This window comes from Lemur catta, chromosome 1 (genome assembly GCF_020740605.2).
Source record: "Lemur catta isolate mLemCat1 chromosome 1, mLemCat1.pri, whole genome shotgun sequence".
Classification (NCBI taxonomy): domain Eukaryota; kingdom Metazoa; phylum Chordata; class Mammalia; order Primates; family Lemuridae; genus Lemur; species Lemur catta.
Genome location: NC_059128.1, coordinates 242949313 through 242962268, shown reverse-complemented (window position 1 = coordinate 242962268; position 12956 = coordinate 242949313). Strand labels below are relative to the sequence as shown.

The 12956-nt window shown below is 38.7% G+C and overlaps 1 protein-coding gene across 1 annotated transcript in view; it reads left to right on the top strand.

Annotated features, from left to right (window-relative positions):
* The first annotated feature begins 47 nt into the window (after positions 1 to 47).
* LOC123642270 (ferritin heavy chain B-like) overlaps positions 48 to 12956 on the top strand; it is a 29894-nt gene continuing 16985 nt past the window's right edge. The window contains exons 1-2 of the mRNA XM_045557233.1: positions 48 to 221; positions 4371 to 4590. Of these exons, the coding sequence (XP_045413189.1) occupies positions 4588 to 4590 (3 nt within the window). The 5' untranslated portion in view covers positions 48 to 221; positions 4371 to 4587. The remainder of the gene's footprint in view (positions 222 to 4370; positions 4591 to 12956) is intronic.

Here is a 12956-nt window from a genome sequence, read left to right as displayed (position 1 = left end):
GGCGCGGGGCATGCTGGGAGCGGTAGTCGGGGCCCCTATCGGCGGCCGCGCGCGGGGCGCGAGATTAGAACCCGCCGCGCCCGGGAGGGCGGGCCGACGGCGAGCAGGCCGGGGCGAGGACGCCGCGAGAGGGCTGTGGAAGCGAAGGGAGCGATAAAAGAGGCTGTCTTGTCACGTACACCCCGGGCCTGCTGTAGGTTCAGCCACAGGGAGAAGACAAAGTAGGTCTGGGAGGCCGAGGACGGACCGGGGCAGAAATGTGGCGCAGATCCCCGTCCCACTTTCAGTTTGCAGAATACGGATCCTGGCCCGGCATCCGGGACCGCTGTAACGCGGGTCCTGGTCCTCTAGAGCTACGGTCCCCAACCCCCGGGCTGCGGCCCGCTACCGGTCCGTGGCCTGTTAGGAACCGGCCGCACCGCCGCCTGAGGTCTTTCCCCCGCAGCCCCGTCCGTGGAAAAACTGTCTTCCTTGAAACCCAGGAGGCCGGCACGGCCGGAGGCGGGCGGCGGGCGGGCGAGCGAGGCTCCAGGGGCACTTGCCGCCGCTCCGCAGAGCTCGCCTCGCGGCCTGAGCTCCGCATCCCACGGCACGGCTGCTCCGGCGCTGCTAGAGCTCAAGGCAGCAGTGGAGGCGGAGCCCAGGCAACTTGGCCTAAGAGCGAGTTTCTAAAGGGAGTGGGAAAAGCTAGCAAAGGGCCTCTAAAGGAATCTAGGAAAAAGACTTTCTGGGACCTAGTCCACATCAGAGTTCTGTTCCTAAGATCTTGCCGGGCCTTGCTTCTACGGTGCCCACTTGATTATTTTAGAACTAGGAAGAGCAAAGTGACTGTTGCATTTAACCAGCATAAAATTCCTGATCTGGTGTATTTTGGTGATTAAGAAATTTTAAAATATGCTACTATTGTAGAGTACTCCCAAATATTTCTCTCATTTAATATCTCCAACAACTGTAAACTAGGCAGGGCCTACATCCGTCCACCTTCCTCCCACTCTGTCTTCCTCCCTCTGCCCCCACCCTCTACACTTTCAAGAGTTGAAGAAAGAAACTAACAGATTTGATATGCAGGATCCCCCCTCCCCACCCGGCCCCGCAACCATACCTAGCTCCATGGTTCCTGGACATAAAAGTGTAAGAACTATTGTCATGGGCTAATTTGTCCCGTAAGTCTCGAGGATAATTTTAATTTCTTGTAGTAGATAATAATTTAAGCCACTGGTGGCTATTCCCACCTATTTTTCCTTAGTGACTGGATGCACTGATGGAACTTCAATAGCTATGGGTCAGACCAGTTGTTAAAGCCAGCGTATCTTACCCATCCACGACTGCATCTGGCCACACTCACCCTGGGACACAATGTTAGCTGGGTGGACATGCTTGCCCAAGCCAAGTAGCTGAGAGTCAATGGAAGGCAAAGCCTGGACTGGGAAGAAAAATCATTAGCTTTTAGCCACAGTGTAAACTGCCAGGAGGCCAAATCAGAAGAGAAGGAAAGCAAGTAAGAATTTTCATTCTAGGAAAGGTTGTTTGCCTCCTCTGGATATCTGTGATAGGATTGGCTGGCCTGGTGATAATAAGTGAATCTCGTTAATGAAAAGGAACCTCTCTGCCCCATTTAGAAACCCCTTCATGAGTGCTCCGATTCTGCAAATACCCATAAAGTTAGTAAAAGCTAAGTAAGAACAGGCTGTTTTGAACATTTGCCCAATCACAGAGGCTGGTTCTGAGCAAATTGTGTACTAGCTTCCAGGTTTCCATCCCTCCCTCCTTAGCCTCTCTATGCTAAGGGCCTCTCTCTCGTTTTTTTCTCTAGTTCCCAGCACCTTTTCTACCATCAACCTGTTACGCAATGCTTAAGAAAGGCCTGGCTGGGCACGTTGGCTCAGGCCTATAATCCCAGGGAGGAGAAGATGGCTTGAGCCCAGGAGTTCAAGGCCACAGTGATCTATGATTGTGCCACTGCACTCCAGCCTGGGTGACAGAGCAAGACTCTTCTAAAAAAAATAAAAATAATTTTTTTTAAAAAAGAAGAAAGGCCTTAATAGCTTGGTTAGTGTGAGTTTAAATCACCTGCCTAAAGGTTCAATCTGCATTGCTTTGTAACTTTACTTTTTATATGACCCTACCAGCCAAAAAGATTCTGACCAGCCTTATATAGATTTGCTAGGTATAGGTATATAAATATCATTTTTCGAACTCCATATGCTTCCAGTTTTACTACTTTCTGTTTCTTTGCTGTACTTTCATCTTTGTTGACCAATTCCCTCTCTCAATTATCCATTTTTGTAAAATGTCACATGGATTTATCACTGGGAAACAATGAAACAACACAGCTACACATGTTGCATAAACTGTGCATAAACTGAAAAAACAGACATGCAGTGACCAATCACCAATTGACTTTGAAAAAGTGGTGTGATTGGTCAGTGAACATTTTGCACGCCTATTATTTAGTGATTTGTGGACCGAAGAGCTAGTACAAAGTCTGTACTTTACACAATTACCCACAGTTACATAATGTAGTAACTGAAATTTGGACTTTTGTTGGGGAACTGGTTATATTTAACTAAACCATTGTAACAAACTAAAGTGTTTGCATATTGGAACCATGCAATGCAAAGACTGCCTGCACTTACTTTTGAACTCATTGTCTAGGTTTGTAATTATAGAAATCCCAACCATGAAGGACTATGAAGCAAAGAAAACAAGGTTTTCAACAGAATCAATAGCATCTCTATAAAAATTCTATCATTTCATTAACTTGATTTCTTAAAATACTTAACACTTATTTTTTTGCCTATTTCTGTGGATAATTGGCACTTAAAGAATCATATAAAAATTTGCAAATATATAGGAAATGGTTTGTGGCAGAGACAGCTAGTGGTCCACCAAAAATCCATTCTTCTCTTCTTTCTTTAATAATAATAATCCAGGTTTTAGTGGGGCATACAGATACTTCACTAAATACTACACACTCTTATCATCTCTTGAAGCTTATGACCAAATTCTGGCCAGTAGGATGTGAGCAGGACTCTTGTGTGCCACTGCTGAGTCTGTTCTTAAAAGGAATTGCTGTGCTTTTCTCTGGCCTTTTCTCCACTGGCTGGGATAGACATGTGAGGGTTGGAAGTGGAGCAGCCACTTTGAGCCCAGAAATAGAATCTGTGTTTTGAGTGAGGATAGAGCTGCGCTATGCACCCTGAACTACTGTCTCAATCAGTATCTGAAGGTCATATCAGAGAGAATAAACTTCATTCTTGTTTTAGCCACTGCATTTTGGGGTCTTTTTGTCATAGACACTTAACTCTGCCCTAACAAATACATAGATGGCTTCCTGTCTGGAAATAAAGAATAGCCTAATATGGTAACACAGGGGATTTATATACATCACACTAAATAATTAAGGGATTATCTTGCTTCTGACGTTCGTCTAAAGAGGACAAAAGAAAAGCTGAGGGCCTTAAGTCTATAGAATCCCCTTCCGAGGGGATAAACTGAGCAGGACCTACTGAAGACAATAATGGTATAATGAAACCAACATAGATAGGATAAATAAAATCCACCTCTTGTGGGACGGATGTGATATTTCCCACTTAGCAGTTATGCACTGAGGCTATGACCTTCCATTCCTAATAACCAGCTGTGTTGGGATGGGGTTTTCAATATTTAAATTGAATCTCTAGGAGCTGCTGAGATCTAATGAGGGAGACAATTATCTGGCAGTACTGTATATAATTTCTTTGTGACAAAAATAAATTTAAGGTAGTACTAACCAGTTAAGTCATTGATATGAAAATAATTTCTCCTGCTACAACCATTGAAACATGTGCATCATTGCCAAAATCTGTATTAGTCAAGGTAAAAGTAAAAAAAAAAAAAGGAAATATGTGCATCATGAAATTTGGCTCTTTTGTAAGGAGCTGATGAAAAAAAGATATGATAGAATACCAACAAATTGTGATACACATGTGTGTACACTAGAGGGCACTCATCTTCTACTAATTCACAAACCAGTGTGTAGAAGGATCACCTTGGGATCTTGTTAAAAATGTATATCCTGAAGTTGTGGAAGGACCTGAAAATTTGCATTTTAATGAGGGGCTATCTAAAAGCATGGTTAAGGGGATGACTCATGGAATGTGACTGCTAGGTTTGAAACCTGGCTTTGCCACTTGTGAACTTAGACAATTACGTAACTCCCTGTGCCTTGGTTTCCTCATCCACTGGATGAAGTTAGAAATAGTACCTACCTCGTAGGGTAGCTGTGATGATTAAATAAGTCAACTCAGAACACAACCTAGTGCCTGACAATAAATATTAGCTGTAATTATAAGTATTTTTAATAAAGATGTTCAATGATTTTGTTGCAGGGGAGCTGAGAACCACTCTTGAGAAACACAGAACAATTTTAAAACGATATTCTTACTAGAGACTACACAGTCAGGCTAAGACCTCAGGCTCTGACCCCTGGCTAGAGTGATGATGGAATGGGGGAGCCAAAGGTGCAGAGTGAAGAACAGAGCAAGATGAAGCTGGTCTTTGTGTGCTCTGTCAAGGAGCTCCTGCTTTACTAGGGGTCCCCAACCTATGGTGAGTTGTATAATTATTTCATTATATATTACAATGTAATAATAATAGAAATAAAGTGCACAATAAATGTATTAATAATGAGCTTGAATCATCCTGAAACCAACCCCCCTGCAACCCCCCTCCCCCGAGCCAACTCAGATCTGTGGAAAAATTGTCTTCCATGAAACAGTCCCTAGTGCCAAAAAGGTTGTGCATTCGGAAGTCTGGAAATTTATCAAAAGGCATTGAAGAAGATGAGGGCATAATCTGATTTATATTAGAGATAGATTACTCTGGAAGCAAAGTTGGGGATGGGAGGAAAGGGGGGAGGGGGGAGGCGGTAGATTGGGGAGCTCAGGTAGATGTAAAGCTGCTCCTTTTCCAACCTAAGAAAGGGTCTCCAGAAAACATTAGGAATATCCATATCAGTGACTCTAGTAATAACAATTTGAACATTATAAATCCTTCTTGGGAGCACAAAACAGAGTGGAGCTTATAATAAAACACCTTCCCTCACCTGCACCCTGTGATTTATACACAACATATAGAGTACCTGGCTGGCATCCTCCCTAGGTTTTGAGGTAGCAAGTCCTGCAGAGAGGACTCCTGTGAACTATGTGGTCCCCAGGGAAAAACTAGACTGTTGTCCATAGCATCAGAAATTTAGATGCCCTTCAGCTGGTGCATCTCATCTGGTAATCCTGTAGATGTTGGGGTAGATTTTCAAGAACTGTGGCACCTTTGAAGTGACTGACCTGAGAGATATTGAAATGAACTTCATTTCTGCTTATCATGCTCCTAGCTAGAATGGGAGGAGCTGCCACAGCGATGGGAGGGAGCCAGAGGGGGAGAGGAGAGCTAGGGTCATGCTCTCCTTGGCTGCTGAGAATTCACCAGCACTCTTCTGATACCACTGAATTAGCAGTGCCAGGGAAAACAGCTATATGAGTATTTTCTCTAGTACCTGAGGAGTGACTCTGAATGATTTCATGAGAAAGGAATTCATTCCTGGGGGCCCCTCTGCCAGGAGCAGTTCCTACTTGTGCACTCAGCCAACCCTTCTGTATCACCCACATTTCTAGTCTCTAAGTTGAAAACATGCAAAATGTAAACAGATAAAACTTCCCTGTTAGAGCTGTTGAGATTGCAAAATCATCAGATGTTATCTTAGACTGTTTAAAGCTAGAAGAAACTTAATCCAATGGTTTTCAAACTTGATTTAGTATCAGATCTCTTCAAACAAAATCCTGTGAAGAAGTCCAATTAACATATGAACAGAAAGCAGAGCTGCTCCTGTTGTCTAGGGTTTCTGGCTAAGCAAACCCTCCCCTGTTTGTCAGCCTCCAACACCAGATTGTGTGAATCACTTCTTTGAACCACTAGGACCAAGAAAAGCCAAGTCTGAAAGTCATGATTAAACGAATTCTTTTATTTTACAAAGGACAAAAATGAGTCCCAGAGAGTTTACTGTAAGAGCAATAGGGAGGTTGCATAGAAATAAAATTAAAGGTCACTGTTCAAATTCATGGTAGAGAATAGAGACTGAAAAAAAAATTTGTTAAGGGTTTCTTTGGGGTTGGATCAATAAGTCAAAAAGTACAAGACAAATTGGAACGTGTAAGAGGTGAGAAGAAAATTTAACTTAGATTCAGAAAAAGACTTCCAATATAAAGGGATACAAACTTTGGAACTATGAAGTTTCCGGCTTGGAATCTGTTCAACATAGCAAAACTGCTTATCTGTCAAGAGAGGATCAAAGCTAGCTTTTAATTACAGCCCTACCTGGAGGTGGAGATCGTCAGCCCTACCAGCCATTAGTCATTATCATCTTGGGCGTTATCAAATATCCATTAAAGGTTTTTACAAGTTAAACACAAAAGCACTTCTCACCCTCCCGTTCCTCACCCCGCAACACCATTTTTTGCAGATCCGTACTTTAGACAGACAACCCAGCAATTTTCTGATGATTCGTGGGAGGAACATTACCCAGTTCCAACCTTTCTCACTTGGCTTTCTGTGTTGAAAATTAAACTCAAAATTTACCTGATCCAGGAAATGTTTATCCACCTAACTGCACTCGTCCTTTTAGCAATTTCTATTCTGAATTTACTGCACTGAAACTTTGTTCCTCACCTGTAAGACAGGGATAATAATAATAAAAAAATTCTCAGTGTTTTTATAAGAGTAAAAGGAAATAAGATATGTTAACTGTTTAGCACAGTGCCTGGCACACAGCAATTATTTAAAAGCTTTTAGTTTCTTCTCTGGCATGTATCTCTGATAGACTAAGTTCAAATTAATAAGAATTTGAAAGAAATAAAATTTCTTTTTAGGTATCTTTCTATATTTTTTTTAGAATCCACTCTAATTTCTGGGCCCTGTTATTTTTTATTTCTTTCCCTCCCCCCTCCACTTTTTTTTATTCTGGAATAACTGTGGTCAATTTTCATTAATATGGAAAGTAACTGATGATGGTAAGAATCAAAGTGGAGAATAAAGCTGATACCCATATTCAACACTATAGGTTACCTTTAGTTACAAAGTTTTTCCCTGAAACATTCACAGAAGAGGGTCCATTTGTCATGCCTGTTTCATCTTTAGATGGTTAGAAAACATCTTTTATCATTAATTAATAAATTCTGTAGCACTGACCAAAGATAGGTCAATCCAGAACAGCTAAAATTAACCCATGCTATTCAAGTGGAAATTCTAGAGCTGAAAATTTTGACATCTGAAATGAAAATTTCAGTGGATGGGCTTCACAACAGATTGGAGATTTGAGAAGAAAGTCTTCTTAAAATTGAGGACAAATAAATAGAAATTATCCAACTTGAATAATAGAGAAGGGAAAAAGAAACATTGAAATAAGAATGAACAGAGCCTCAATGACCTGTGGGATGATATCAAAAGATTGGTATATTTTTGTAATCACAAAGAGAGAGAAAGGAGAGGAAATAGGACAGAAAAAATATTTGAGGAAATAATGGCCCCAAACTTACCAAATTTGGTGAAAAACATCAGTTTACAAATATAAGAAGCTCAGCAAACACCAAGTAGAATAAACACAAAGAAAACCACACCTTGGAATATTATGGTCAAGCTAATGAGACCAAATATAAATAAAAAGGCTTGGAAACAACCAAAGATAAAGGACAAATTCACACAAATGAAAAAATAAAATGCACAATGGCTGACTTCTAATACAGACCAGAAAACAATGGAATGACATACTTAAAATCCTGAAAGAAAAAAATTTATCAACTCAGAATTCTATATCCAGTGAAAATATTCCTCAAAAGTGAGGGTAAAATGATTACATTTTCAGATAAATAAGAGCTGAAAGAATTAGTCACTATCAGACTATAAAAGATTATTTTTTCTTCTCTTAAATTTATCAGAGAAACAACCAAAGGTTTAAAGCAAAAATAATGTGTTACTGGTTTTATAACATATGTATAAATATGCAATATATCACAACAATAGGCCAAAGGATGAGAGAGGAGCCATATTGGATTATACTTCTGCAAAGTTCTTAACTGTACATAAAGTATTACAATATCAATTCTACATAGACTGTGATAATTTAAGGGTTAATATTGTAATCACTAGAACAACCTCTTAAAAATACAAAGAGGCACAGCTCAAAATACAACAGAGAAATTAGGATAGAATGCTAAAAAAAATCAATTAATTCAAAAGAAAGAATAGAGGAACAAAGACAGCTGGGAGAAACAAGAAACAAATAGCCATATGGCCTTTTCTATTCATCTCAAATAGTGGAAGGGAACTGCTCCCTTTTCTGAACACTCTAACTACTCTCACATTTTTTTCACATTATACCTTGCATAATAGTTTTTTTTTATTTTTGCTATTTTTTTCTCCTGTTAGGTAAAAGATTTTTGAGGATGGGTGTGATGGTCAAATAGAAGAAGAGATGAAAACTGTGCAGACCTTCAAATTTATTAGAGATTCAGTTTAAGTACCCCTGGATGTCTTGTTTGCTTCCATTTGAATAAAAAAATGAGTAACCAAGAATAGGTTTGGGCAATTTTACAAGTTATTTCAAATAAACTTTTTGTCCGCCTGGCCAATTAGTCTAATCATTTCTACACAGGGCCAGCTGATCAACAGGGCACCACAAATTACGTCCAAACCAGATGGCAAAGAGGTTTCTTATTGATGAGCATCAACTTAACTAATTGGCTGTGTGGCCATCTCACCCTTGGCAGTGGAGAGTGTCACGGTTGCCTTAATGTCAGCCATGGGTAAGGGACAGGAGGGGGATGTGACACCACACCTGGTATGTATTATGATATCTATTTCAGGTGTGATGATGCTAATGTTTACTGTGACCACAATTTCTGGGCCTTCCAGAACAATCCTATAAATACATTCTTAGTTATCAGATTTGGGGTTCAAAGAACATTATAATATTTATGATAATATTGTGAATTAATATGGAAACTCCTAAAAACACCCTTCTTCAAAAGCTCAGCAATTCTTATAGTTCCCATAATCACTCTGCAAATGATAAGATGAAACTTGCAATTTTGGTCTAAGAGTAAATGACCTCACTCTGTTATTACTATTATTATCAGGCCTCCTCAGAGAGTAGTTTGCAAATAAACACTTTGGAACAAATAATGTTTTATTTGTGAACCGTGATGATTTAGCTATAGACATATTGAATGTACTTTGAACATTTTCTCAGTGGAAGTTCTTTTTTAGTCCTTTAATTTTCGTATCATATATTTTTTTCTTTTCTTTTTTTTTGTAGAGATGGGGTTCTCACTATGTTGCTCAGGCTGGTCTTGACCTCCTGGTCTCAAGTGATCCTCCCACCTCAGCCTCCCAAAGTGTCATATCATATTTTAAAAGAGAAAAGACATGAATTTGCCATTGACTACATGAAAATTTTTAGAATTAATTGATTCTTCCTAAAGCTTACTAAAAGGAAAAGCTAACCCTAAAGTCATAAACAAATGTTTTAATGTCTTACAGTGTGAGAAAATCAGAATACCCAGAAATAAACCTAGGAAATGAGTCTTCATTTCACTCATATTCAAATATTCTATTTTTAGAGACAGGGTCTCACTGTGTCATCCACGCTGGTGTGCAGTGATGTGATCATAGCTCACAGCAACCTCCAACTCTAGAGGTCAAGGGGTCTTCCTGCATCAGCCTCCTGAGTAGTTGGACTACAGGCATGTGCCACCATGCCTGGCTAATTTTAATTTTTAAAAAATTTTTTTAGAGACAAGTTCTCACTATGTTGCCCAGAGGTTCAAATATTCTTATATGCGGTGTCTAGTCCCATCACATTTTTAAAAATTCTACTGAAGAAGCAGTCGATAACTCTGCCAGTGTTCATTTGAAGACTTCTGGTCAGAGAAGTATCAAGGAGTCATCTGGCTAAAATTGCATTAGAAAAATTTGAAACAAACACTTTCCTTGAAAATTAATTTTCTCTTGGGAGTTTGTTCATGGATATTTTCAAATGATATTTAAATCTCATAAACATATGACTCACTGAGTGATAACTGAAATCTGTTATCTCTAAAAACACAAAAAGGATAAATGCAAGTATGAAAACAACTCATTTTCACCAACAGAAGAAGGGGACATTTCTGAAAACAGCATGAATTTTAGCTTTTTTCTTTTAACATTACAAATCCCATACTTTTTTTGAACTTGTTTTGTACTTACACTCAACACCACAGTTTATAACTTATTTGGTTTTTTTATATAACAGCTCTGTTGAGATATAATTCACATACTATACAATTCACTCATTTAAAGTATATAAAATTCACTGGTTTTTAGTCACAGAGTTGGCAACTATCAGCACTATCAATTTTAGTACACTTTTATCAACCCCAAAAGAAACCCCATTCCTACTAGAAATAACTCCTCCCATCCCCCAATCTCCTTATACCTGAGCAAACACTAGTCTACTTTCTGTTTCTACAGACTTAGCTATTCTGGCCATTTAATATAAATGGAATAATACAATATGTGGTATTTTATGACTAGCTTCTTTTACTTAGAAAAATGTTTCCAAGGTTTACCCATGTTGTAGCATGTATTAGTACTTCATTCTTTTTATTGCTAAATCATATTCTATTGTATGGATATACCACATTTTATTTATCCATTCATCAGTTGATAGATATTTGCATTGTTTCCACTTTTTGGTTATTATGACTAATGCTATTATGAATGCTATTATGTACCTGTTATTTTAATAGACATTTTTCCATTTCTCTTGGATGTATACCTGAGAGTGGAATTGCTGGTCATATGTAACTCTATGTTGAACCTTTGAGGAACTGCCAGAATGTTTTACAAAGTGGCTACACCATTTTACATTTCCATCAGAAGTGTATGAGTATTCTATTTCTGCATTCTTGTCAATACTTGTTGCTGTCTGTCTCTTTTATTACAGTCATCCAATGGATGTAAAGTGATATTCATTGTATAGAGCCTATTTTTTCAATTGTTTCCTGTTTCTTACCTAGCTAACAGCATAAGACTAGTTTTATATTTCTTTTATTTCCAATAGATCCCCACTCAGACTATTCATATTGTAAGCAATTAATAAGTTATTATTTAAAATTAAGTTATTATTGATTAAATTTGTGCTAAAAAAATAGGTCTAAGGATCTGAAACACATTCTGGAAACTGATTTTAGAGCTAGTAGCCTGTAATAGGAAACACAGTAAGTTGAAAGACAGCTATAGAGACATAGGTTTCTTGGGATCAATAGTGAACTCACAGATTCTGGCAATGGCAGACAGGATATTAGGACCAATTATAAAATATAGAAAAAACATTTTAAAAATTTAGTTGAATTTTGACATTGGAAGTCTAGCAAGACAGCAATCATCAGGGCCAAGACAGGAAAGGAAGGACAGGCACAGGTGTAGAGTCACAGGAATGAGCCTGCCAACATGGTCACTTTTCTCCTGAGGGTGTCTGCCAGCCAAGGAAGAGATAAACAAGAAGTTGAGCAGGTCTTTTGATATTTTAAGCTGGATGGAGGTCAAAAGTTGGATTATAGGGCTACCCAAAGGACGGGGAGTGGCTCTGGTGAATAATACTCTAGGTTCATAAGAGACTAAACCATAGAAGTATGGGGATTAAGACTTAGACTAGTGTTATATTATTAATATCTCAATCCCTAATATAATATCAGTCATTTCGCAATGTTCTGGATACATGTCAGACAACTATATATATTCTTACGAAGCATTCAAAAGCCCTGTGAATACTACAAAGAGTAAATAAATTTTTTAAAAACACATTTGGGTACATCATGGCACATTGATGAAAATCAAAGAGAAAAATCTTAAAAATATCAAGAAAAAGTGAGATTATCTTCAAAACAGCAATAATTCAACTGGAAGCTGACTTAGTAGTAGAGATAATAATAGGTACAACATGTTGAAATGATCTACAGAGTTCTGAAAAACAAGTATTGCCAATCTGGAATTCTACATCCAGCAAAAATATCCTTCAAGTATAAAGGAGAATGTATTAGTTTCCTATTGCTATGTAACAAATTACCACAAATTTAATGGCTTAAAACAATACCATTTAATATTGTATCACAGTTTCTTTAGGTGAGAAGTCTGGGTGCATCTTAGCTAAGGACTCTGATCAGGGTCTCACAAGGCTGAAGTCAAGGTGTCCCAGCCTGCTTCTGGAAGGCTCATCTAGGGAAAGATTCACTTCTAAGTTCCATCAGATTATTGGCAGGAATAATTCCCCTGCAGCTGTAGAATTCATAGCAGCTTGATTCTTCAAAGCCAGTAACAGAGAGGGAATCTCTGCTGCTTCATCTCTGACCTCTAGACCTCTTTTAAAGGACTCATTTGATTAGGTCAGACCCAGCCAGGAAAATCTCACTTTGGATGAATTTAAAGTCAATTATTTAGAGATTTTCATTACTTCTGCAAAACTCTTCTTGTTATTTTTTTTATTATTATTATTTCAGCATATTATGGGAGTACAAAAGTTTAGGTTACATATATTGCCCTTGCCCCCCTCTCCCCTCTGAGTCAGAGCTTCAAGCATGTCCATCCCCCAGATGGTGGGCATCACACTCATTATGTATGTATACACTCATCCCCTCCCCCACCCTATCTGTCCGACACCCGATTAATGTTGTTCCTATATGTGCTCTTAGGTGTTGATCAGTGAAACCAATTTGATGGTGAGTACATGTGGTGCTTTTTTTTCCATTCTTGGGATACTTCACTTAGTAGAATGGGTTCCAGCTCTATCCAGGAAAATACAAGAAGTGCTAGATCACTGTTGTTTCTTATAGCTGAGTAGTACTCCGTGGTATACACATACCACATTTTATTAATCAATTCATGTATTG